This window comes from Neophocaena asiaeorientalis, unplaced genomic scaffold, assembly GCF_003031525.2.
Source record: "Neophocaena asiaeorientalis asiaeorientalis breed wild unplaced genomic scaffold, Neophocaena_asiaeorientalis_V1.1 scaffold7, whole genome shotgun sequence".
NCBI lineage: Eukaryota > Metazoa > Chordata > Mammalia > Artiodactyla > Phocoenidae > Neophocaena > Neophocaena asiaeorientalis.
The window spans coordinates 5,958,834-5,985,627 of NW_020185337.1; the positions used below are offsets into that span (position 1 = coordinate 5,958,834).

At 41.0% G+C, this 26,794-nt stretch overlaps 1 protein-coding gene across 5 annotated transcripts in view; it reads right to left on the reverse strand.

Annotated features, from left to right (window-relative positions):
• IL15 (interleukin 15) overlaps positions 1–26,794 on the reverse strand; it is a 104,109-nt gene that overhangs the window by 73,010 nt on the left and 4,305 nt on the right. For 3 of the 5 annotated variants that reach the window (XR_003001998.1, XM_024736104.1, XM_024736101.1), the window contains exon 2: positions 385–506. The exons of 1 other annotated variant lie outside the window; for it this stretch is intronic. Coding sequence is in view for 2 of the 4 variants with exons in the window: in XM_024736104.1 (XP_024591872.1) it covers positions 385–450 (66 nt within the window). In the remaining 2 variants the exon portion in view is untranslated. Of the gene's footprint in view, positions 1–384; positions 507–26,794 lie in introns of those variants that run through there. One more of the 5 variants, XM_024736102.1, reaches the window with a different exon arrangement.

Here is a 26,794-nt window from a genome sequence, read left to right on the forward strand (position 1 = left end):
CAAACTAAGACCCACAGGCCAAACTTCACCGGCCATTTGTTTTTGTAAATAAAGTTTTGTTGGGACAAATCCATGCCCATCCATGTCTACAGCAATAAGGGCAGAGTTTAGTAGTTGCAACAGATATCATTTGGCTGGCAAAGCCTGTCTGGATTTTTTCAGAAAAAATTTGCCCACCTCTGTTATGTGCAGTGTTCTCTGTTTGTATGTTTTCAACATTCTATAACAAATGGCATTTTGTTTTTTAACTAAGATGCTCATTTTTTAAAATTCTGGATATATATATAACATCCCCGGTTTGCCAGATCTTCATTATTACTAATTATACATTATTACATAAGCGGGTCTATACTGTATGATGTAATTCTTAAAAGCTTTACTTACATGACTTCCTGTACATTTGCTATCTTCTAACACTGACTTCTTTGTTTCCTGTGACGTCACCAACATAGCACGTGATGGGACATTGTTTTAAAGAACCACATGACCATATGCAGGAATGGATTCTGTAGGAATCAAAGGTAGGATACAAAGATTAAAAATTATGTATTGAATAATCTTAACTTCCTTGAATTTATGATTACTTCTGCATCTGATGATGCTAGAAAAGACAGGAAGGCTCATATGGAGAAAGCTTCAGAAGTCAATAGAAACTTTTTTAAATTAAGTTTTCCTAAAATCTTCAGTCTTCCTCAGAATTTAACTCACATCCATGTTGACTATATAGCTGCTTCATTTGGGAAAAGAAAGTATCATATATTATTGAAAATAAGTATTTTTTTACTCTTTCCCTGGAACTGGTGACCAGAACCAAATGTTGGGGATAAAGAAGCATTAAGTTTCCCACATTCTAAAAAGAATTTTGTAGCTAGGTCCAGCAACCTGCTCCAGGGAGAACTCAGAGGTAGGCAAACCTTTACTATTTCTACTACCTCCAAACCATCAACTCCACCCCAAGACCCCATTCCCAGTCCATATACGGAAGACTAAAATACCAGTATGGGAAGGGAAAGGAAATGATTGGAATCACCAGCGAGGAACATGATGGAAAATGCTATGGGATTATACACAAGAGACTGTGCTATAAACTGAATTGTGTCTCCCCAAAATTCTTATGTTGAAGCCCTAACCCCCATTGTGATGGTATTTGGAGACGGGGCTTTGGGAGGTAATTAGGTTTAAATGAGGTTATAAGGGTGGAGCCCTCATGATGGGATTAGTGCCTTTATGATAAGTGACATCAGAGAGCTTGCTTCCTTCCTCTCTCTCTTCACCACATGAGGACACAGTGAAAAGGCAGCCATCTGCAAGCCAGGAAGGGAGTCCTCACCAAAGAACTCAATCATCTGGCATCTTGATCTTGTACCTTCCAGCTTCCAGAAGTCCAGGTGTGCTATTTTGTTATGGCAGCCTGAGCTGAATAATACAGACTGGCATCGCATCCCCTGACTAGACATCATATCAGCTCATGAGATGGTTGATTTGTTCTTAAACCTACATGACTAAAGAAAAAAATAATGAAGAAAAGTATCAAATTTTGTTTCCAGGGTTTGATCCAGCAAAACTGTGTGAGTTTCCCATGGATCAAGACTGGCCTCCTTGCAAGGGGACTCAAAATCAGACCTGGTGGGCTGTACCACCAGGGGAAACTGATGAGAGGGTAGGAAGAGGTTAAGCCTAATCACCTACAGAGGGCTGGTGTGGAGGCCACTACAGGTGTGTGGAAGAACTCACACACATGGCCCACAGGAGAGCTCAACTTTGGAACCTCCTACACAGAAGCTTTCAATGATTCATTCTTGTTATCCAGGAAGAGAAGCAACAACCAGCAGAGGATAGCCTAGTTCAGTCAGGAGCCATTTGGCCCGTCTGCCCTATGCCACCCTCTCAGTCCCCAACTTCCTGCAGTTAAAATCAGAAGGAGGTTAGAAAGCATGAAGACGTAGACCACACCCTCTTCCCCCAATGGTCCCACAGGCCCAACTTGAGCTGAGGGAATATATGGAGATGAGACTGGAATTTTAAATGGACTAGACAATTCAGTAATTGGAAGTGACCAAAATGCTATAGGATCTGACACTTTTGCAAACGGATAATTACAAATGGAGTATGAGGGAAGTCGTTCCAGAAACATTGAAGAGTTAGCATAAATAGGTCTTTGATACCACCTGTTACAGAGGAAAAGGGAAGAGGCAATGATTGTTCAGAAAAGAGTAACTCATTTTGGATCAATTTAAGGCAAACTGCTATTCCATCATCTCTCCACTCTCCAGCAATGACTTTTCTAGTTTATTCCCTTTCAAACTCTCTTTTTAACAATCTCTCACCTCATTCATTACTATCATATAATAATGAGAAGAATAATAAGAATCCTTATGAAACTTTTTGTTGAAAGAAAAAAAGATTAAGGTTTTTGAGAAAAATGTCTATTCAATTTAAAAGTTGATCTTAGACACAGCCATCAATCTTAGCTTTTTGTTTTTCTTTTTTTGCTTTCTTCTCTGCATCATGTTCATATAACAGCCAACCCCTTAGTCCTGGTTTTACTTCCCACTTCTATTATCTCATAAGAACTTTTTCTTTGAGATTTTTCTTGGATATTTTTCCATCCTCTCTACAAACCTTCATCAACTCTATCAGGCACACCTAAGAGAGACCTCTTCCTTAGACATTTTTCCTCTTCAACCAAGAAATAAGCTTCCTCGATAGCCCCACAACTGATGAATTCTGCAGGAGGCATGAGTATGAAATTAGCAAATACCCTGAAAAGCACAGGATGGGCACTTAGACCCATCTGATTCTCAAATGGAAAGACCCTGAGAACTGCTATGGCTTTTTGGCTACACCTGTTTACCCTGAGCTTCAAAAAGGAGGATGAATACCAACACCTAAGTCTGTGGTTTAAAGCTAGATGGACTCCTGCCTTCCATACCCTATGTAGTTTAATCTTTCAATTATTAGCAATAAGGGTTAATGTTTCTAGGAAGATAGCAGGCTAGCTTCTTCAGGGAACACCTAACAAGGGGTAACCAAAATATTTAAAAAACAAAAAACTTCAATTCAGCTCTGCTGCCATTTTGCCCTAATAATCTGCCTCAAGTTAAGTGACATATTCTTGGAAGCGCTATAACCACGCTCGTTCTCCATCACTGCACAGCCATGATAACAGATTAAGGCTGACCTAATCAGACTGTTGGCCTCTATGTGGCCAACCACATGTTTGGGAAAATTTGTCTCTTATCTTGGACTTTAATTAGTACATATTAAATGGAATTAGAAGCAAAGCATGTTAGATACTCCAAAGAATGTCCAGCCAGGCATCCATATTTCATAGAGGGAAAAAAAAAAAAAGGTCCCAAAGAGACCAAATGCCTTTCTCTGACCAGCAAGGGTATCTAAGAATTGATATACATTTTCATAAAAGATGCAAAGATGCTATTCAGAGTTGTAGTGAACACTGAGGCACTCATTACCCCAGCTGAGATCTCAGAGCTGAGCCTCTCTGCAGTAATGCCCTCAGTGGAAGACAGCTGCCCAGCACAAGGTCACAACCCCTCCCTGGGGGCCTGTCCTCCTTCCCTGGAGTTGGAATATCCCTGAAGGGTCATCACAGCTTCACAGCACTCCCCATGGGACTGACTGGCTGAGGCTTCTGCTACAACTGCATCCCAGTTCAACTTCTCCCTCTACCCACTTACTTCCATTCCCCCTCATTTCCATCAAGTGTTGTTCCTGAGAACATGCCCCATTGAGTCTCACGCATGTACATTTCTATCTCAGAGTCGGCTTCCCAGGGTACCCAACCTACAAAAAGAGTATATGCTGTTTCTTGAGAAAATGTACGGTTGAGAAACACTTGGATTAATCTGACATAGATTATGGCGGGACCCCCTTTAATTTGACAATGTGCCCTGTGAACTTCCAATGAACACACAGAGTCACCGGAAGTTATTTAGCCTCAGAAGCCACTTTTTACATTGAACATCTTCTGAGACTTGTGTTCTGTGGAATATGTTCTGGGAAACATGAATGTAGTTCACTCTAGCTCACATGAGAATATAATTGTTAAAGTTACTCATGTAGTATTTCCTGTAATGGCAAAAGAATGGAAATAACAATGGAGGAATGATAAACAATAAAAAACAACAGAGGAAACAAAAATAACAATAGAGGAATGTTTAAATTATGCTATGTCTCTTTAATGAATATTATGCATCCATAGAAAGAAAATGAGAAATTCTCTAAGTACTAGAATGAAAAAATATCCAAGGTATATTTTTCAAGTCCAAACAGCAAGGTTAGGCAGTAGTATATAAGTGTTTTTAAAAAGGGGAAGGATTAAATGTATGTGTACATTTTCTTGTGTGTGCACAAAATATTTGTGAAGACACACACTAGAAAATGATAGCGCTAGTTGTTTCTACAGGAGGAAATTAAAAGCACTTTGACCTTTGAATTTTAAATGATAGAAATGGATGACCTCTTCGAAAAATTAACATATTAAAAATTAAAAGCAAAACACTGTAAAGTAATAAATAGCGGACATTTAAATATTTTGTCTAATCATATATGAAGAAACTCTGGAAAAAAATGTATAACATCCCCTACAAAGTTACTTAGACTGTGAACTCCTTCAAGATGGGAACCATATCTTATTCATTTATTCATAAGGGCTGAAGCCTAGCAGAGTGCCTGAACCAGAGGAGCCAATCATTTGTTTGCTTTTTAATTGAATCCTATTGCTTCTAAACAGCAATAGATTTAAAACAGCCCTTCCTCCCTCCCTCCCTCCCTCCCTCCCTCCTTCCTTCCCTCCTTCCTTCCTTCCTTTCCTTCTAAAAACAATATTTTTTTAAAATGTGGGATCCAGGGAAGCTCTAGAAATGGAGAAAGAACGGCACATTCTCTTAACGTATTTTCCTGGTTTGGTTTTCCCCTTATTAGCCTATACCCAGAAACATTTAAAAAGTATCTGAAGCTGTGCTGTCCAATACAATAGCCACTAGCCATATGTGGCTGTTTTAAAATAAACGTAAATTAATTAAAATAAAATAAAACTAGAAATTGACATCCTCAGTTGAGCCGGCCACATTTCAAGTGCCCAAAAGTCACACGTGGTTAGTGGCTACCACACTGGACACAGCAGACAGAGAACATTTTCATCACTGCAGAAACTTCTTGATAGCACTGACCTAGGTATAGTACAGAAATTGGTTTCAGACATATCTGGGTTGAATTCCAACTTAGACACTTACTAACGGTAAGGTTTAGGGAAAGTTAGTCTCTCAGAGCCTCAGTTTCCTCATCTATAGAATAGGGAAAATAAGAATACTGGGTCATTGTGAGGTTCACGTGAGCTCCTTCATGCAGACTACACAGGACACAGTGAACACGTAAAATGTTACCTCTCAGCCATCATCACTACTGTGAATGTAACACCTCACCAAGAACCAGTCATCTCATTCCTCACAATCAGGCTCTCCCACCCCTCCCATAGGACTGGAAAGAGACAAAGTGGTCTTTAACATCCTCACAGTCTAGTTCAGTGTTATTCAAGTGCCAGTTTACAATGAAGAAAGCTTGCACTGGGAATTCCCTAGTGGTCCAGGCGTTAGCACTCCTTTCTCACTGCCGGGGCCCCAGGTTCAATCCCGCAAGCTGTGCAATGTGGCCTAAATAAATAAATAAATTTAAAGAGAGAAAAAAAAGCTTGCTCTAATTCCTTCTTCAGAAAAGTCTTACTAGGAAAAAAGAAATGTCGGATGAACTAGTCAGATAAACTAAACATGTGTTAGTGATGTGGTGAATTTACATTCTGGGGCAAGCTCTTTATTGGGTCAAATTCTGGGAACAAACATTTTCATATGTTAGATTGCAGTGGTCTAGTTGGGGACACATAAACCCCTTGATAGGATTTTAAAATTCTCACAGAGAAGTCTGTTAAACTTTTCCATGAGTAGGGCAAAATCTAAGACAACAGAATTGAAGGGGAAAAGACAGTTGGGTCAGTCCAGATGAGGTTTTTATAGTGAGTATACTTGAGCTCAGTTTTGAAGAACAGAAAAATCATGATGAGGAAAGAAAGAGAAGTGGAGAAGAATAACAAAGGAATAATACCCAGAGAAAGGAAAGAGAAAGATGGGAGAGAAGACTTGTAGCTTTAGCCTTTCAAGAACAAAGCAATATTTTCCTTGTACCCCATAAGCCAAGACATTCCCTTGTTAACTTATGGCTTCCGAAAGAGAAAACCAGATAGACTTGAATTTAGTAGTGGCCAGCTTGGGCCTTTTTAGTCCTACTATGCAGTACCTTCATATAACTGGAATATGAAATATATATAATTTTTAACTCTAAAATTATACATGGAAAGCTGTTTTGGTGACTTTCTGACCCTTCAAATATTTGCAGTTAAAGATAAGTGAGCCCCAAACCAAAAAGTTCCTAAGTATGTGTCTAAAAATGAATGTTCTGCTTTTGCCTTCTTCAGGTATTTATATAAAAAGATCTATATACAAATTATTCTTCATCATAAAAATAAGCCAATCATTACTAAACAGTTTTCCAGTTCTGCCACTATAGATAATTGTTTAACGATTAAAGTGTATGTTGTGATTTATAACCGCCATAACGGCACCAATCTCTACATGACTGCTTGGTGCTGCCACGGAACACACACCTCATCTGTTGCAGCATGAAATGCGCCATATGACAGTTTATAATGATACACAATTCCTTATTACCTACTGATAATAACCTATCAGCGAAAACAACAGCTTAATTATAAAGCACATCTCCTGCTGGCAAATAACTGGATTCAGACATCTCTCTCGCTTCTCACCAATCCCTAACAGAAGCAAAGAGGTATGATTACCACAATCCTCAGAAACAACACTTACAATTAAGTAAAAATAAAAAAATTTTTTAAAAGCTAAGGCAAAGCTGCTCTTTTATTTATTAAATACAGATGTACTTTAGCCCAATAATTGCTCAGTACCCGGTTTCCAGTTCACTAGAGCTGGTTACCATTCTCCTATTGTTTCATTTTTCTTGCTGATTTGGCCTCTGGTATTTCCCATTCCAAATATTTGGCTCTTTATGAAATGGATCAAATGATTTACCCTGAACTTTGAAACCCTGAATCAACACCGTGGCCATAGATTTGCTATAGTAATCCCAAATGTCTTGCTTCTATGGCATTGCTGGTGGGCTTCTTCCTGACAAGCAGACTAAACTTCTCAAGCCTACAGAGCAAAGCAGTAGTGCTTACAAAACTCCTAGGAAGCTGGCTGTCTCTATTAATAAAGTTTATTTAAAATCTGGCAGAGGGACTTCCCTGGCGGTCCAGTGGTTAAGACTCCGGGCTTCTACTGCAGGAGGCCCAGGTTTGATCCCTGGTGGGGGAACTAAGATCTCACATGCCGCGCGCAGTGTGGACAAAAACATAAAATAAAATAAAATAAATTTAAAGTCATGTAATTGTGTCTCCTTTATAAAAAAAAATTGACAGGGTGCTTACACTCCTGAGTTCTAGTGTGGACCATGTGGCTGCTGGCCTTCTTTTCCCTGGACTGGATGGTAGAACTTGTCTACCTTTTCAGCACTGCTGGTTCTTTCTTCTCCACCAGGGCTGTGTCCTTACCTGGGACACAGCTAACAGAATAGCTACCCCCAGATGGGGAGACTTAATCAGTTTTAGTTCTTTACCTTTTCTTTCATTGGTCTCCTTAAATATTCTTATTTAAATACTAGTTACTAAAACTACCACTATGAATAGATTGCCATTCCTTTATTCTTTCTAATCTTTGCTTTCCATTTTTCTCTGCTTTCTACTTCTTCCATGCTCCTCAGCTTTTGTGCCAAGAAAACGGGCTGTATAGACATCATCAAATATTCAGTGTGCCTCTACGGGATTAAAATACTCAAATTATTTCTATGGGATTACATATTTTTTATAGTCTTTTAAGATTCTGACCCTTTTTGCTAGGTGTACTTGTACAGGATGCCCAAGATGACAGTATTTCTGTAAAGTGTTAGATTTCTTTTGAGGGCTTTTTTGTTTGTTTTCAGAGGGGGTTATGAAGAGGTAAATGTGGGTAGCTGCTTCTTGCACCAGAGCCATCCCTAAATAACAGAGGCTGCACTATTAACTTCAACGACCAAATTACTCACAAGAAGATACTTTGACAAACATGGAATGAGAACAAAGGAAACTGTAAAGTCTTGAAGAATATATCTACAACATAAAAAACTATCACCAGGGAAATACCTGGTGGTCCAGTGGTTAGGACTCTGCGCTTCCACTGCAGGGCCATGGGTACGATCCCTGGTCCGGGAACTAAGATCCCGGAAGCCATGTATGGCCCGGCCAAAGAAAAGAAAGAAAATTATCTCCATTAGGCTACAGGACATAGCCTTCTAAACAATTAGCATTAAATGTGTCACTACCATGTGCTGGGACCGCAACATTAATTTTTATAGAAATAGAATCTGTCTCTTTGGACTCGTGTAAACAATGGCGGTGGTCCCCATCTTTTCTCTTACTAGACTCCATGCACACTACCATCTTTCCCTTCTATTCATCATTAGAACATTATGGTGTTCATGTAATATTGAGATTGAAGGCTCCTTGATGAAATATGGAGCCTCTCTAACCTTATCAAAACCATGGAATGGACTGGAAGCGTACAGACTACAGCCCTGGTCTTGGTTCTGTCTGTAGACAGCTATGTGACCAGAGCAAGGGAGTTCATGTTTCTTAACCTTCGTTTCTCTATCTTTAAAATAGGGAGGTGTAATTGGATGGCGTCTCAAGTCCCTTCCAGTGCCTAAGTACACCTTAATAAAGGTCACAGGTCAGTTACCAGCATATTGTCAAATTCATCCATGTTATATTAATCCTCAATACCATCTGATCTGAACCTGAAGGAATTCCTCTGGTCTAAACATCTTAATTTTCCAGAAGAGAAAAAAAAAAGTGAAGAGAAACTGAATGTCTTGTCCAGTGTTACACAAATAGGTAAAACTGGGGTCTACCATGTGTCTCGGATGCCCAGTTTAATCCTTCACCAGCAGTTCATTCAGCTAACAGGGCGCACAAGGCACGTGCTCTGCACTGCGCTGCCCCGACATATGCGCTTCAATTACAAAACAGGTCTACTCATCCCTAAAATCTAGGGTTACAATACGCTTGGGGCTTTCAACCCCATATGTAATGAAGATAGCTAAAGGGAAGCATTGGTAGATTTTGAATCGTTTTAATTTCACACCTTAGATCTAACAATCCTGCACCAGCAGCACTACTGGCAAAATGCTGCTCCAATGCCACTTACTTCACTCCACTTCTTTCCAAATAACTACTGAGTCAGAACAACTCAGGTAAACATGCCACCCACAACTTCTCTGAATAAACTCTGCTTCCTTCTAACTCATTGTCACCCAATTAACAGCTTTCTACCTTTGAGGAATGGGGAAGATGGAAATTTCACTATCTCCTTTACAATGTGGCTACGACACCACACTCTGGCTTTTATACTGGGACCTCTGGGATCTTGGTCCAACGTGGCTTCATGATAATAATGGCAAATATTATTATATATTTACACATTTACTGTTTCTTGAATAAATCGGTTGGGAGGAAGGAGAATGATTCATCTTAGGCAGTTCCTAGTTAGACTAAGAACCAGCAAGGGCAGCTGGCTCCCTCTTTGGAAATCTGCCTGATGGGCTCTGGAGAAATCAGATGGTTTTTAGAATGCCAAGGCATGCTCAGGAACTAATTCCACATCTGTGAAAATCCCTTGAGAGAGAGAAGGAAATTGGATCTCATTTTGGCAGCCCAAAGCTAGACAGAGTTGGGGACCAGAAGTGGAGGATGAGATGAGGAAGGAGGTTCTAGTTGCTGTATCCTGTTCCCTCCCTCATCTTCCCTAAAAGATAGGATTAGAAGATGCCTGCTTCACTTGACTGACACTTGCTGGCTGGGCCTGGACTGTGGGGCACTCAGAAAACTGTCAACATAATTGCATAAGCCCATACCCTGAGTCCAAGTAATTGCTCTTTCCATCACTACTACCAGACAGTGGGGCACCAACACCAAGAGACTGGGAAGGATCCTTTGGAAATAAGGTATCAGAAGAGTGGAGAGTTGTGGAGCTGTTAAATACAGAGGCAACAGTAAAGGGTCTTCAACCTGAAGGGTGCCCCAACCAACACATTTGGAGAACCACAGTTACAGCCAAGGGCTTTGTCTTTTGGCTGATAATACTAGGCTAACAATGATCTCAACTGAAGAAAGATAAACTTATAGGGAAGAATATATAGTGGGAACTCCATAAAAGAGTGACAAAGACTGGAAAAAAAGTAAGCCAGATGGGGAAAGCCTACTGGAACAGATAAGAATTTAAACCAGAATTTAAAAAAATAGTAAATTCCCTGTAGAACAGTAAGAAGTATTTTGGAAACATGAATCAGGAGGAAGAAATGATGAAGAAATAACTGGGTATAATTAATATTTTAAAAATAAGTGATAAAGTAAGGAATTAAGTAAATATCTTCAATGCCGGAATGAATACTGCTGGACAGTGAAAGAATGCGCTACACAGTTAGATCAGGCACTGTCCTCAAAGGCTTCAGGGACGAACGACTAGAAGGGGAAAATGTAGGAAGACTCAAATGACATAGAGGATGAAAGCAGAAATTTCAACTTCTATCCACTTGTGGTCTGGCAAAAAAAAGGGGGGAGGGCATAAATGAGAAAATAATCATCAGAATTTTTCTAAAATTGCAAATATAAGACCTCAAAATAAAGAAGACAATAGAGTGGCAAAGAACATAAATTAAAAACAAACCCAGACTCAGTCGGGAATATTTTAGTGGCATTCAAGAACAGACAAGCCAAGCAGAAACTTCAGAAATATTCATTAGCGTGAAACTGGACAAAGTTCAGACAGACATCAGGTCCTTGAAAGAAACAACAGATGCAAGAAGACAATGGAGCAGAGACCCTACAATGTTGAAGAAAAATAACCTTGTACCTAGAATTAAAATATCCAGGGAAACCATTATTTAAATGTGCAGACAATATGCCACAGGCATATATCTCTGAAGAATTCACCCTTCATTGATCCTGTTTGAAATAATTTTTGGAGGAAGCAGAAAGATATAGGAAGCAAAGATAAGTAAAGAACTTAGAGTCTACTACTGTTTAAATAAGCAAAACAAATAAAGCACTTAGAATACTGCTTAGCACGTAGTAAGTACTCAGTGAAAATGAGCTGTTACTCTTATCTCTGTCTTCAGTACTCTCTTAAATAGTTGCATAGAAACCAATATCCTCATCGTTTCTCAAGACGAAAGAAAATGCTGTTTAAAGTTCTATGTTAAGGGGAAGGTCTTCAAGATGGTGGAGTAAGACATGGAGATCACCTTCCTCCCCACAAAGACATCAGAAATACATCTACATGTGGAACAACTCCTACAGACCACCTACTGAAGACCACAAACTTCCCAAAAGGCAAGAAACTCCCCATGTACTTGGGTAGGGCAAAAGAAAAAAGAAAAAACAGAAACAAAAGAATAGGGACGGGACCTGCACCTCGGGGAGGGAGCTGTGAAGGAGGAAAAGTTTCCACACACTAGGAAGCCCCTTCACTGGCAGAGACAGGAGGGGGCCGGGGGGAAGCTTCGGAGCCACGGAGGAGAGCGCAGCAACAGGAGTGCAGAGGGCAATGCAGAGAGATTCCCGCACAGAGGATTGGTGTCGACCAGCACTCACCAGCCTGAGAGCCTTGTCTGCTCACCCGCCGGGGGCGGGTGGGGGCTGGGAGCTGAGGCTCCGGCTGCGTAGTTCAAATCCCAGGGAGACAGCTGGGGTTGGCTGCGTGACCACAGCCTGAAGGGGGGTAGTGCAACACAGCTAGCCGGGAGGGAGACTGGGAAGAAGTCTGCACCTGCCTAAGAGTTAAGAGACCATTGTTTTGGGGTGCATGAGGAGAGGGAATTCAGAGCACAGACTACACGAGCTCCAGAGAAGGGCGCAGGCCGTGGCTATCAGCGCGGACACCAGAGACGGGCTTGAAACACTAAGGCTGCTACTGCTGCCACCAAGAAGCCTGTGTGCGAGCACAGGTCACTATCCACACCTCCCTTCAGGGGAGCCTGCGCAGCCCGCCACTGCCAGGGTCCCGTGATCCAGGGACAACTGCCCCAGGAGAACACACAACGTGCCTCAGGTTGGTGCAATGTCACGCCAGCCTCTGCCACTGCAGGCTCACCCCACATTCTATACCCCTCCCTCCCCCTGGCCTGAATAAGCCAGAGCCCCCTAATCAGCCACTCCTTTAACCCCTCCTGTCTGGGTGAAGAACAGACGCCCTCAGGCGACCTACACACAGAGGCGGGGCCAAATCCAAAGCTGAACCCCGGGAGCTGTGCGAACCAAGAAGAGAAAGGGAAATCTCTCCCAGCAGCCTCAGGAGCAGCAGATTAAAGCTCCACAATCAACCTGATGTATCAGTGCTCTGGCTGGGTGTCAGGCCTGAGCCTCTGAGGTGGGAGAGCTGAGTTCAGGACATTGGAACAAGAGAGAACACCCGGCCCCACGTAATATCAATCAGTGAGAGATCTCCCAGAGATCTCCATCAATGCAAAGACCCAGCTCCAATCAACGACCATCAAGCTCCAGTGCTCGACACCCTATGCCAAACAACTAGCAAGACAAGAACACGACCCCACCCATTAGCAGAGAGACTGCCTAAAATCATAATAACTTCAGAGACACCCCAACACACACCACCAGACGTGGTCCTATACACCAGAAAGACAAGAACCAGCCACATCCACCAGAACACAGGCACCAGTCCCCTCCACCAGGAAGCCTACACAACCCACTAAATCAACCTTACCCACTGGGTGCAGACACCAAAAACAACGAGAATTAAAAAACAGCAGCCTGCAAAAAGGAGACCCCAAACACAGTAAGTTAAACAAAATGAGAAGACAGAGAAATACACAACAGATGAAGCAGCAAGGTAAAAACCCACCAGACCAAACAAATGAAGAGGAAATAGGTAGTCTACCTGAAAAAGAATTCAGAGTAATGATAGTAAAGATGAACCAAAACCTTGGAAATAGAATGGAGAAAATAAAAGAAACATTTAACCATGACCTAGAAGAACTAAACAGCAAACAAACAATGATGAACACAATAAATGAAATTAAAAATCCTCTAGAAGGGACCCATAGCAGAATAACCGAGGCAGAAGAACGGATAAGTGACCTGGAAGATAAAATACTAGAAATAACTGCTGCAGAACAGAATAAAGAGAAAAGAATGAAAAGAATTGAGGAGAGTCTCAGAGACCTCTGTGACAGCATTGAATGCATCAACATTCAAATTATAGGGGTAACAGAAGAGGAAGAGAGAAAGAAATGGACTGAGAAAATATTTGAAGAGATTATACGTGCAAACTTCCCTAATGTGTGAAACGAAATAGTCAATCAAGTCCAGGAAATGCAGAGAGTCCCATACAGGATAAATCCAAGGAGAAACATGCCAACACACATATTAATCAAACTGTCAAAAATTAAATACAAAGAAAAAATATTAAAAGCAGCAAGGGAAAAGCAACAGATAACATACAACAGAATCCCCATAAGGTTAACAGCTGATCTTTCAGCAGAAACTCTCCAATCCAGAAGGGAGTGGCAGGACGTATTTAAAGTGATGAAAGAGAAAAACCTACAACCAAGATTACTCTACCCAGCAAGGATCTCATTCATATTTGACAGAGAAATTAAAACCTTTACAGACAAGAAAATGTTAAGAGAATTCAGCACCACCAAACCAGCTTTGCAACAAATGCTAAAGGAACTTCCCTAGGTGGGAAAAGAAAGAGAAGGAAAGGACCTACAAAAACAAACCCAAAACAATTAAGAAAATGGTCATAAGAACATACATATAGATAATTACCAACAATGTAAATGGATTAAATGCTCCAACCAAAAGACACAGACTGACTGAATGGACGTAAAAACAAGACCCATATATGTGCTGTATACAAAGACCCACTTCAGACCTAGGGACACATACAGACTGAAAGTGAGGGGATAGAGAAAGATATTCCATGCAAATGGTAATCAAAAGAAAGCTGGAGTAGCAATTCTCATATCAGACAAAATCGACTTTAAAATAAAGACTATTACAAGAGACAAAGAAGGACACTACATAGTGATCAAGGAATCAATCCAAGAAGAAGATATAACAATTGTAAATATTTATGCACCCCATATAGGAGAACCTCAATACATAAGGCAAATGCTAACAGCCGTAAAAGGGGAAATCGACAGTAACACAATAATAGTAGGAGAATTTAACACCCCACTTTCACCAATGGACAGATCATCAAAAATGAAAATCAATAAGGAAACACGAGCTTTAAATGACACATTAAACAAGATGGACTTAATTGATATTTACAGGACAATCCATCCAAAAACAACAGGATACACTTTCTTCTCAAGTGCTCATGGAACATTCTCCAGGAGAGATCATATCTTGGGTCACAAATCAAGCCTTGGTAAATTTAAGAAAATTGAAATCGGGGGCTTCCCTGGTGGCGCAGTGGTTGAGAATCTGCCTGCCAATGCAGGGGACACGGGTTCAAGCCCCGGTCTGGGAAGATCCCACATGCTGTGGAGCAACTAGGCCCGTGAGCCACAACTACTGAGCCTGCACATCTGGAGCCTATGCTCCGCAACAAGAGAGGCTGTGAGAGTGAGAGGCCTGTGCACTGCAATGAAGAGTGGCCCCCACTCGCCGCAACTAGAGACAGCCCTTGCACAGAAACGAAGACCCAACACACCCCAAAATAAATAAATAAATAGGAAAAAAAGCAAAAAACTTCTTCCTTTTAAAAAAATTGAAACCGTAGCAAGTTTCTTTTCCTACCACGATGCTATGAGACTGGGTATCAATTACAGGAAAAAGACTATAAAAATACAAACATATGGGGCTTCCCTGGTGGCACAGTAGTTGAGAGTCCGCCTCCCGATGCAGGGGACACGGGTTTGTGCCCCGGTCCGGGAAGATCCCACATGACGCAGAGCGGCTAGGCCCGTGAGCCATGCCCACTGAGCCTGCGCGTCCAGAGCCTCTGCTCTGCAACGGGAGAGGCCACGACAGTAAGAGGCCCGCGTACTGCAAAAAAAAAAAAAATACAAACATATCGAGGCTAAACAATACACTACTAAATAACCAAGAGATCACTGAAGAAATCAATGAGGAAATCAAAAAATACCTAGAAACAAATGACAATCAAAACAAGATGACCCAAAACCTATGGGATGAAGCAGAAGCAGTTCTAAGAGGGAAGTTTATAGCAATACAATCCTACCACAAGAAACAAGAAACATCTCAAACAACCCAACCTTACACCTAAAGCAATTAGAGAAAGAAGAACAAAAAACCCCAAAAGTTAGCAGAAGGAAAGAAATCATAAAGTTCAGATCAGAAATAAATGAAAAAGAAATGAAGGAAACAATAGCAAAGATCAATAAAACTAAAAGCTGGTTCTTTGAGAAAATAAACAAAACTGATAAACCATTAGCCAGAATCATCGAGGGAAAAAAGGGAAAAGACTCAAATCGACAGAATTAGAAATGAAAAAGGAGAAGTAACAACTGACACTGCAGATATACAAAGGATCATGAGAGATTATGACATGCAACTATATGCCAATAAAATGGACGACCCGGAAAAAATGGACAAATTCTTAGAAAAGCACAACCTTCAGAGACTGAACCAGGAAGAAAAAGAAAATATAAACAGACCAATCACAAGCACTGAAATTGAAACTGTGACTAAAAATCTTCCAACAAACAAAAGCCCAGGACCAGATGACTTCACAGAGGTGAATTCTATCAAGCATTTAGAGAAGAGCGAACACCTATCCTTCTCAAACTCTTCCAAAATATAGCAGAGGGAGGAACACTCCCAAACTCATTCTACGAGGTCACCATCACCCTGATACCAAAAACAAAGATGTCACAAGAAAAGAAAATTAAAGGCCAATATCACTGATGAACATAGATGCAAAAATCCTCAACAAAACAGTAGCAAACACAATCCAACAGCACATTAAAAGGATCATACACCATGATCAAGTGGGGTTTATCCCAGGAATGCAAGGATTTTTGAATATATGCAAATCAATCAATGTGATACACCATATTAACAAACTGAAGGATAAAAACCGTATGATCATCTCCATAGATGCAGGAAAAGCTTTAGACAAAATTCAACACCCATTTATGATAAAAAAACTCTCCAGAAAGTGGGCACAGAGGGAACCCACCTCAACATAACAAAGGCCATATACGACAACCCCACAGTCAACACTGTTCTCAATGGTTAAAAAAACCACTTCCACTAAGATCAGGAACAAGACAAGGTTGACCATTCTCACCACTATTATTCAACATAGTTTTTGAAGTTTTAGCCACAGCAATCAAGAAACAAAAGAAATAAAAGGCATCCAAATCAGAAAAGAAGAAGTAAAGCTTTCACTGTTTGCAGATGACATGATACTATACATAGAGAATCCTAAAGATGCTACCAGAAAACTACTAGAGCTAATCAATGAATTTGGTAAAGTAGCAGGATACAAAATTAAATCTCAGAGGAAAACATAGGCTGAATACTGTATGACATAAATCACAGCAAGATCCTTTTTGACCCACCTCCTAGAGAAATGGAAATAAAAACAAAAATAAACAAATGGGACCTAATGAAACTTAAAAGCTTTTGCACAGCAATGGAAACCATAAACAAGGCCAAAAGACAACCCTCAGAATGGGAGACAATATTTGCAAATGAAGCAACTGACAGAAGATTAATCTCCAAAATATACAAGCAGCTCATGCAGCTAAATATCAAAAAAAACAAACAGCCCAATCCAAAAATGGGCAGAAGACCTAAATAGACATTTCTCCAAAGAAGATATACAGATTGCCAACAAACACATGAAAGGATGCTTCACATCACTAATTATTAGAGAAATGCAAATCAGAACTACAATGAGGTATCATCTCACATCAGTCAGAATGGCCATCATCAAAAATCTACAAACAATAAATGCTGGAGACGGTGTGCAGAAAAGGGACCCCTCTTGCACTGTTGGTGGCAATGTAAATTGATACAGCCACTATGGAGAACAGTGGAGTTTCCTTAAAAAACTAAAAAAAGAACTACCATATGACCCAGCAATCCCACTACTAGGCATATACCCTGAGAAAACCATAATTCAAAAAGAGTCATGTACCACAATGTTAATTGCAGCACTATTTACAGTAGCCAGGACATGGAAGGAACCTAAGTGTCCATCAGCAGATGAATGGATAAAGAAGCTGTGGCACATATATACAATGGAATATTACTCAGCCAAAAAACGAAATGAAATTGAGTTATTTGTAGTGAGGTAGATGGACTTAGAGTCTGTCATACAGAGTGAAGTAAGTCACAAAGAAAAAAACAAATACCGTATGCTAACATATATATATGGAATCTAAAAAAAAAAGCTTCTGAAGAACCTAGGGGCAGGACAGGAATAAAGAGGCATATGCAGACATAGAGAATGGACTTGAGGACATGGGGAGGGGGAGGGGTAAGCTGGGATGAAGTGAGAGAGTGGCACTGACATATATACATTACCAAATGTGAAATAGCTAGTGTGAAGCAGCCACATAACACAGGGAGATCAGCTCCGTGCTTTGTGACCACTTAGAGGGGTGGGATAGGGAAGGTGGGAGGGAGACACAAGAGGGAGGGGATATGGGGATAATATGTATACTTGTAGCTGATTCACTTTGTTATACAGCAGAAACTAACACAACGTTGTAAAGTAATTATATCCCAATAAAGATGCTTAAAAAAAAAAAAAAGAAATAGAGGGATTGGGTTTCTCAGTCTGAAGTGAATCATGTTTGCAAGTGATGGTGAAATTAAATGAGTGATTGAAAATGTACGAACTCTAGATAGAGGCAAATGAAGTGATACTTAATGGAGCATGGTTCCAGAGGAGATGAGAAAGTTTGGAATTAAAAGCACATGTGTTCGACGTATACACACTACTATATATATAATAGATAACTAACAATGACCTACTGTAGAGCACTGGGAAGTCTTCTCAATACTCTGTAATGACCTATATGGGAAAAGAATCTAAAAAAATTGGATATATGTATATGTATATCCGATTCACTCTGCTGTACAGCAGGAACTAACAAAACACTGTAAATCAACTATACTCCAATAAAAACTTTTTTAAAAAAAGAAAAAGTTCTATGTTAAGTATGATGTTTACCAGAGATTTTCTAGTAGGAATCATTCATTCATTCATTTATGCATGCATTTATTTGGATGATCCCATCTAATCTTATCAAGCTCGTATTTAAGAGCTTGATAATAACTTTTTCTGCATGCCTTAAGATCATATTGATAGATTTTCTAATATTGGGCCATCCAAACAAGCTTTAAGTGAACTCTGTTTGATTGTGGTATCTTCCTGCCATGCTGAGTACTTTACTATTGTGCTATGTTAGCTAACATTTTATTTAGTGTTGAAAAATGCTGTTCATTTTTTGTTACTCTTCTGCCTGCCTGGCCATCTTGCTGAACTCGCTTACTAGTCTTCGTAGTTTGTTAATATTCACAGCTTTCATTTATAAACAATGGTAATTTTTATCTCCTCCCTTTTAATCTTTATGCCTCTTATTAGCTTTTCCAGTGAGGCAGCACCCGCTAGGTGAAGAGTGCAGGCTCTGCAGAGAGACCTGGGTCCAAACTCTAATTCCACCTCACCGTGGAGCCTGGCCAAGGCACGTAAACTCTTGCTGCTTCAGTTTCGTCACCTGAAAAGTGGTGAGGAAAACATCTCACAGAGCTTGGGAGGGTTACACAGGTGAAAGTGCTTGGCACGTGGCTGACAATAAATGCTAACCACAGTCCTTTTTCTGTATCCACCAGCTTCAAGGACCCTAACGGATACCAGCATCTGCAGATGCTCAAGTCCCTTATATGAAATGATACAGTGTTTGCATATGACCTACACTCACCCTCCGATATACTTCGAACCATCTATAGTTTACTTACAATACCTAACACAATGTAAACGTTATGTAAATAGTTGCCAGTGAGTAGCAAATTCAAGTTTTGCTTTATGGAACCTTCTAGAATTTTTTTCCCCCCGAATATTTTCAATCTGCAGTCCGTTGATCCCGAGGATGCAGAGCCCGTGGATACGGTGGGCCAACTGTATTGAAATATTTACTAAATGAAATTAAGAATGGGAGATACCTAACCCAATCTTGGAGGCTTAGGGGAAATATTCCCAGAGAAAACAATGTCAAAATAACACCTCTGGATCAGGTAAGTGGGTCAGGAGGAAGAGTGAGGAAAAGACATTGGATGAAATAGTCCCAATGAGGGACGTGCACGTCCGTACGTTTAGCGGTGAAAGAAAGCATGGTCTCTTTAGAGCATGGACAGTTGTATACTGGGTACCTCAGCTCTTCGTGCACAGATATTCATTGCTCCACTAGATAATAAGTCTCTAAAAGGAATCATGTTTGGTGCATGTTTTTACCCCTCACAGCACTTGGCAGAGAGCCATGTACAGAGAAAGCGCTCAGTAAATCATAAACATCTGCCATTGACTGGGAGAGCTTCCGGTCTGTCGTTAGCCTGCCTGATTCAAAAGCATCGCTAGAAGCCAACGCTTTGTGAACTGCAGAAGCTGAGGAATGTGCCTTAGAGGTCAAAGTGCAGAAGAGAAATACCTCAATATCAAATCTATAAGCCATCAGAAAACCCCATGTCTGAGGTTTGAGAAGTCCTGCACGAAGCAATGAGAAGGATCTTGCTTTCTAGGCGTAGAGTCGAAAGATATGAAATATAGATTTTTTTTTTAAATTTGACATTTGGAATTACTGCAAATTTTAAAGTGACAATGTTGTTATGACTGCATATTTGTTCTCTTGGATTCTCAGGAAAAAAGGCACCAAATAAATTAAATATTAACAATACTACAATTTTTACAAAATTCCTCTCATCTTTTTTGTACTTTCGAATTTTTTTTTTTCAAAATACTTAGCAAATACTGTTGAAGTAGGAAGACGGAAGGATTTCTATTTGAAGGAATTTAGAAAATAGGGTGTGGCTTGCTTCTACTTCCTTTCTTTAATTGAAGCATTTACTTTGCAATTTATAAAATTATTCTTTCAAATAATAAAACTGGCAAAAAAAAAAACTATTAACCTATTTCTTTTCTCAGTTCTAAAAACCTCATATTAATCTAAGAAGCTCATCTGTATCATCTAAAAATGAGTGTAAGGATTCTATCTGTAGCCTGGCCCAAATCAGACTCTCAGAAAGTTCTATTTCCCTTCCTGATACTGACAAGAAAGCATATGCTGGGACATTCCAACAGTTATGTGATCACTAGTGACTTATTTCCAGTCAAACTCGTTTTCTCAGAACCTGATATTACTTGACCCCTCAGCAATATGTGATAGATTACTGACAACAAAAATAACATTATTAAAGCTCTAGTGTGTACCAAGCAAGTGCTTGGCACACAAGGACACAGTGTTTCCCAAACTTCAGCCCCTCCAACTCCATCACAATTCTTGTCATCCTTTGTACCACCTGTATCATTTACTTGAGGAGAGGGGCAATGTGAGCATGAGTCAATATAGAAAATACTGCAGGTACTTAGAGAAGTATCCATCAGTGGGGGCAGAACAGAGGAGAGGCGTGATCAGTATTTCCAGGTGGCTAGAGAGGAGGTAAAGTTGAGGTTTCGCCGAGAGAACTTCATGGAGCAAGGGACACATAGAGAGAACACATGGGTGGTTGGTTGCCAGAGGTGGGGGGGCAAAATGCATGCAGGGGGGGTCAAAAGGTACAAACTTGTAGTTATAATACAAATAAGTCATGGGGATGTAATGTACAGCATGATGACTCCGGGTAACAGTACTACGGTGCATACCTGAAAGTTGCTAAGAGAATAAGTCTTAAAAGTTCTCAGCATAAGAAAATAATTATAACTATCTATGGTGACACACGGTAACTAAACTTACGGTGGCGATCATTTTGTCCTATACACAAGTGTTGGATCATTATGTTGTACACCTGAAACTCACATGACGTTATATGTCAATTATACCTCAATTAAAAAAAGAAAAGAAAAGATGTGGGTGTAAGAATAGGCATATGGCGAATATAAAATCCATCATGAGAGGAGCAGACAGAGTGCGTAGGACAGGCAAGCAAAGGCTGGAAAGTGTGAAAAGCCTAACGTTCTCTTTAGAAGACCTGGAAACTGGCCAACGCTTTCCTGAAGACATCGCCTGAACATTTCCTCTTCCAGAGTGCACAGCTCAGTAACAGACACTCTGGTCTTCGTATGACCCCAAACCTTCTTTACATACTTTTGCCTCCTGGGGAAACATTCCGACAGTCAATGGCTTCAGTCAATAATTCTTGACTATTAACCCATAAACTAAAATCTCTTGTACTAATAGCTCACGCGATCTTCAGTGCAGTACTTCTGATGACTTGCAGGACATTTTCGGCTTTACGTTCCACTGTTATCTCAATCTTGAGCTTTCCACAGTGAAGCTCATCCATTTCCCTGCCTCACCCCCATGTTTTAGCTAGGACCCATATCAGTTCCTGCAATGTCTACTTTTTCTCACTCCCACTCAGTCTTCAGGATCCTCCCTGTACTCTGCACCTCTCACTGAATGAAGGCCCGTCAAGAGCTTAGAAGAGTGCCTGGCCCATACTAGGCACTCAAAATTATTTTAAATCAATTCAACGAATAAATAAAATGTATAAACAAATTAGATCTTCTTTGAAATAGCTCTTCTTTTATTCCCCATTACTTTTAACATATTCTACCCTCTAGCATCCACTCAGCAAATATTTATTGAGAGTCTATCATTTGCCAGGCACTGACATGATGGGGATATAGCAATGAATGAAATAAAACTACATGCTCTCCTGTAGCTCGTGTGCAAATGGGGACAGGTGAGAATCAACAAACAAATCATTAAATAAAACATGTATAAGTCCATTGCTCCTTATCTGAAAATCTTAAATCAAAAGGGCTCTAAGAACTGAACGTTTTGCTTAATTTACTGGTTAACGAAACATGAACTGGCATAAGACTACTTACAATCTGTACTTATTTCACTTTTGAGGAGGTACCTGGATAAGCTTACTATATACCGTAGCTGTCACACAGTATATAGCAAAGGCATTATGTCACTCTCTTAGTCTGCTCTGCTAGGGCTGCTGTAACAGAATACCAGAGAGTGGGTGACTCACACATCAGAAATTTATCTTCTCACATTCTGGAGGCTGGAAGTACAAGAGCAAAGTGCTGGAAGGGTCGGTAACGACTTTCTTCCTAGTCTGCAGACAGTCACCTTCTCACTATGTCTGCACATGGCCTTTCCTCTGTACATGTCAACTCCTGGAGTCTCTTCCTCTTCTAATAAACACAGCAGTCCTACTGGATTAGGGCTCCACTCTTATGACCTCGTATACCTGAGTTACCTCCTGAGAGTCCCGTCTCCAAATACAGTCACACTGGGGGTTGAGTTTCAATATACGGATTTGGTGGGGAGAGGTAGAGACACAACTCAGTCTATAAAAATGACCTGTCCAAAAACTGAAAAAAATCTTAATTCCAAACACATCCGACCCTAAGAGTTTTGGATAGGGTAGTGTTATGAACCCAGCAGTATGGCAGGTAGTTGTGGGCGTCTGGAGGAGAGTTTGAGCCGAGAATGCTGGTGGGAATGCAACACGAAGTACACCAGTCAGGGAAAGCCTCCCTGCAAAGAGGGTATTTGAGCCACGCCCCCCAAGAAGTAAGGGACTGGGCCACATCTGAGAGAAAACAGTCTAAGCAGGGGGAACAGCAAGTTCAAAGACACGGAGACAAGAACAGAGCAGTATGGGTGATGAATAGAAAGGCTGTCGGTGTGACTGAAGCCCTGAGCTAAGGGAGGAAGAGCAGATGAGGCAGCAGAGGTACGAATCACCGAGGGCCTTACTGACCACTGTAATGGAATTTGGCTTTTATTGAAGTAAAATGAGATGGCAATAGAGGGTTGTGAATAGAGGAGTGGCGTAACTGGATCAATGCTTTAGCAGGATCACAACGTGTGACAGATAATCTTCAAGATGGTGGCCACCAATCAATGCCTCCTTTCCATGAACAAGCGTAACATACTACCCAGCAAGAGGTTGAGTCTATGTCCTCTCCTCTTGAATCTGAGATGGCCTCCTGCCTTGCTTTTCGCAATAAAATGAGACAAATGTGACAGTCTGGGAATTCCAGGCCCAGGCCTTCAGAGCATCTGCAGTTCCTGCTTCCCTTTTATAGAAGCTGGATACTATGTAAGGAGTCTAACAACCCTGAGACCACCATGTGAGTAATCCCAATATAGCCATGTGGAAAAGCCAAGTGGAGAAGCATGAAGGAACCCAGCCAACAGCCAGGACTGAGGCCCCATATATGACCCAATTTCTTAATCTCAGACAGTCCTTTGGAGTCATACCAGCTGAGACCACAGACATTCTGTCATAGAGACAAGTCAATGCCACTGGGTCCTGTCCAAACTTCTAATCTTGGAACTTTAAACAAATAAAATCACTTTTATTTTACACTACTAAATTTGGGGGGTAGTTATTTACATAGCAATTAGTAATTGACAATGAAATTGATATAAGATCAGTGATAGGTAGACACCTGGGGAGTACATAGCAAGGACACTCACTGTTAGTGAGGCTAGAAAGGCAGTGATGAAATTATTATTAGAGGCTGGAGAGAGGGCAAGTCATGTTGCACAGTTGCCTGCAATAATATGGAAGAAAGAAAACGTATCTAATAAACTTGCGGACCTGGCTAAGAAAATTTCTGAATGTGATAATTGGCTTCATTTTGCAGCCTAGGTTTAATTGCAGGAAGAGAAAGAGGAACATTCAAGCTGAATTTAGAAGAAATCATTCAACCCAGGACTTGCTAGGTTGGAAAACTAAACTTACTGTCATTCTTGTCTCTCGAGACAACACAAGATTCTCAAAGAAAGAAGTAGTCTTAGGGTAAAGATCAAATCCAGGGTCTATTAGTACAATGTACTCTCAGGTTAAAGATCAAATCAAGTATGTGGCTGGAAGACGCCTCATTAAGATCTAGAATGGATTTAAAGCGGCACCTCATAGACCCTATCAGTGAGACAAAGGTGTTTCTAAAGACCTTGAAGGCTTTTCCTACAGCATTCTGACTCACAGCCAAAGTAAACCGGAGTCTGTCTCAAGAGTTTTCTGGGTATGTCTTTTCCAACGGAGTGAACCTCAATAAAGTTTACAGGAAGCCCCCAAGGTTTATAAGAAAATGGTACCCTCCCCACCACCAAAAAAAAGCACCACCAGCGAAACAAAAAAGAAGGACACACAAAAAAGTCTCTAGATCCCTTACTCACCATGAGCAGGAAGCACCCTGCTCAACTGCTATAGCAAGAGCTATTTCTTATGGAAAAGGAAGAATCAAAGGAGGAGCCTTTAACTTCACAGCCAGCCCAGCTGAGGTTCCAGATGCACAAATGAAGAAACCTTCTCCGGTGTTTCATCACCAGCAGCCTTAGAGGAACTGACCAGCTGCATGTAGCCCAGACTGCAGCATCATGACAAATAACAAATTTTTGTTTTTTAAGCCACTGCATTCTGGAGTGGTTTTTGTTTGTTTGTTTTGTGGTTTTGTTTGTCGGTTTAATGCAGATAAGTAAGAACAGATAACTGAAATCTTCTTGGGGTGGGGGTGGGGGGAAGGACAAGTAGAGCAACAGAGAGACCACCTCTTGCCACTATACCATGAGACATGATTAACGGTGGCCTGGGCCCATGTGGCAGCAGTGAAGATGGTAAGCAGGTCAGATGTGGGATCTATCTTGGAGGCACAGCTGAATGATTTAGCAGATTAAATGTGGGGTGTGAGAAAACAAGAAGTAAGGACAGCTCCACGGCTAACTGATTGGTTATCTATGCAGCTACAAGAATGGATTTGCCATCAAGTGAGATGAAGAGGACAGTGGGAGAAGCAGTTTTGGGGGTTAAGTCAGGAATGCAGTGAGTACTAGATATCCAATCAGAGATGGTGAAGAGGCTTCTATGTATGAGTCTGGAGTTCAGAGGAAAGTCATGACTCCAGATAAGCATTTATGAATCACCACTTGGGAAGGTGTCAAAAGCCATGAGACTGAGGTCACCAAGGGATTGAGCACAGCCAGAGAAAAGGTCACGAACTGAGCCCACAGACGCCTACATTTAGAGGTTAAGAAAGTAAGGAACTGGCAAAAGAGACTGCAATAGGTGCTGGTGAGGAAAAAGGACAATAAGGAGAGGGGATGGCCTGGAAGCCAAATGAAGAACTTTCTAGTTCTGCTGACAGGACACCTAGGAAGAGAACCCAGCACTAATCACTGGATTTAACATGGGTTCTTGGTGCCTTTGACAAGTGCATTTTTCATACAATAGTGGGGATGACAGCCTGGCTGGGTCAAGAGAGGATGAGAAGAGAGACCCTGGAGACAGAATAGAGTTGACTTTGAAAGTTGTCCTATAAAATGGGGACAGAAGAACCAGGTGGTAGCTGGAGAGAAACATGAGGTCAACAGAGACTTTTTGTTTCTAATGGGAGAAATTATAGCATGCCTGCATGGTAATGGGAAAGCCTTGTTAGAGAAGAAAATTGATGATGAATTAAAAAAAAAAAGAAAAATTACTAGAACTGTGTCCTTGAGCAGATAATAGGAATGAGACTACATCCCTGAATGAGTGCAATAGATTTCTGGCTGGTTTCCTCAGCTCCAATTTGTTCTTTTCTTCAATAACTCCTAGCCCAGACTGATTTTCCTAAGATAGTGTGTTTATTATAACGTTCCAGCGATGTGTTTTGCTATGTTACTTAGGTTTCCTACCTGCTTTTGCATGCCTCTGCTTAGCTGTCAAATTGTCCAGTGATCACTGAGGTCAATACAAGTCAACTATGTGTCCAGCCCCTGGCTGGGGACACGGGACACACTGTCCTGTCTTTATTCAAAACGTAAGTGTAGAGACAGGCGCCTAAGAAGATGAATTTACAGAGAGAAAAGCTATTATAAGGGAATGTAGACAGCACCAAATAAATTCGTATCAGGGAGAGAATAATTCTGCCTGGGCAGCAAAAGTTAGAGACGGCGGGCTTTGTGAGTAGGACATTCGAAGACTGACAAGGAGTGACAAGGAATACAGCGAGTGTGTCTAGAGCACAGAGCAGGTGTGACTGGAGATGAGGGGGCAAAGGCTGTCCAAGCCCGACTGGAACCTACTCCTCACTCCTTTCAGTGGGAAGCATCTATTGCAGCCAAACTCCCTTCTTTACTGCCCCCACCCCCCGCCACCCCAGGCGTGAACACACATACTTTCTTTTAAGCACAGTGAACCATGGCAGCCCAGAAACCATGGGCAGGGGATGGGGATGAGGCTGAACTAGATCAGAGCTCTTCGAAGTGAGGGACGGGCACTCCTGGGGAACCCCCATCACTTTCCAAGGTCTGTATGACCACAGGGAGCTCTAAAGAAATGAATTTCCAGACCCACTGCTTCCTTGGGTGCCCCTTTGTGTAAGTGATATGCCTAGAATGTGCCTGAGGCAAAGCAGATTTCTAGCAAGTTCTCTTTCCGCCC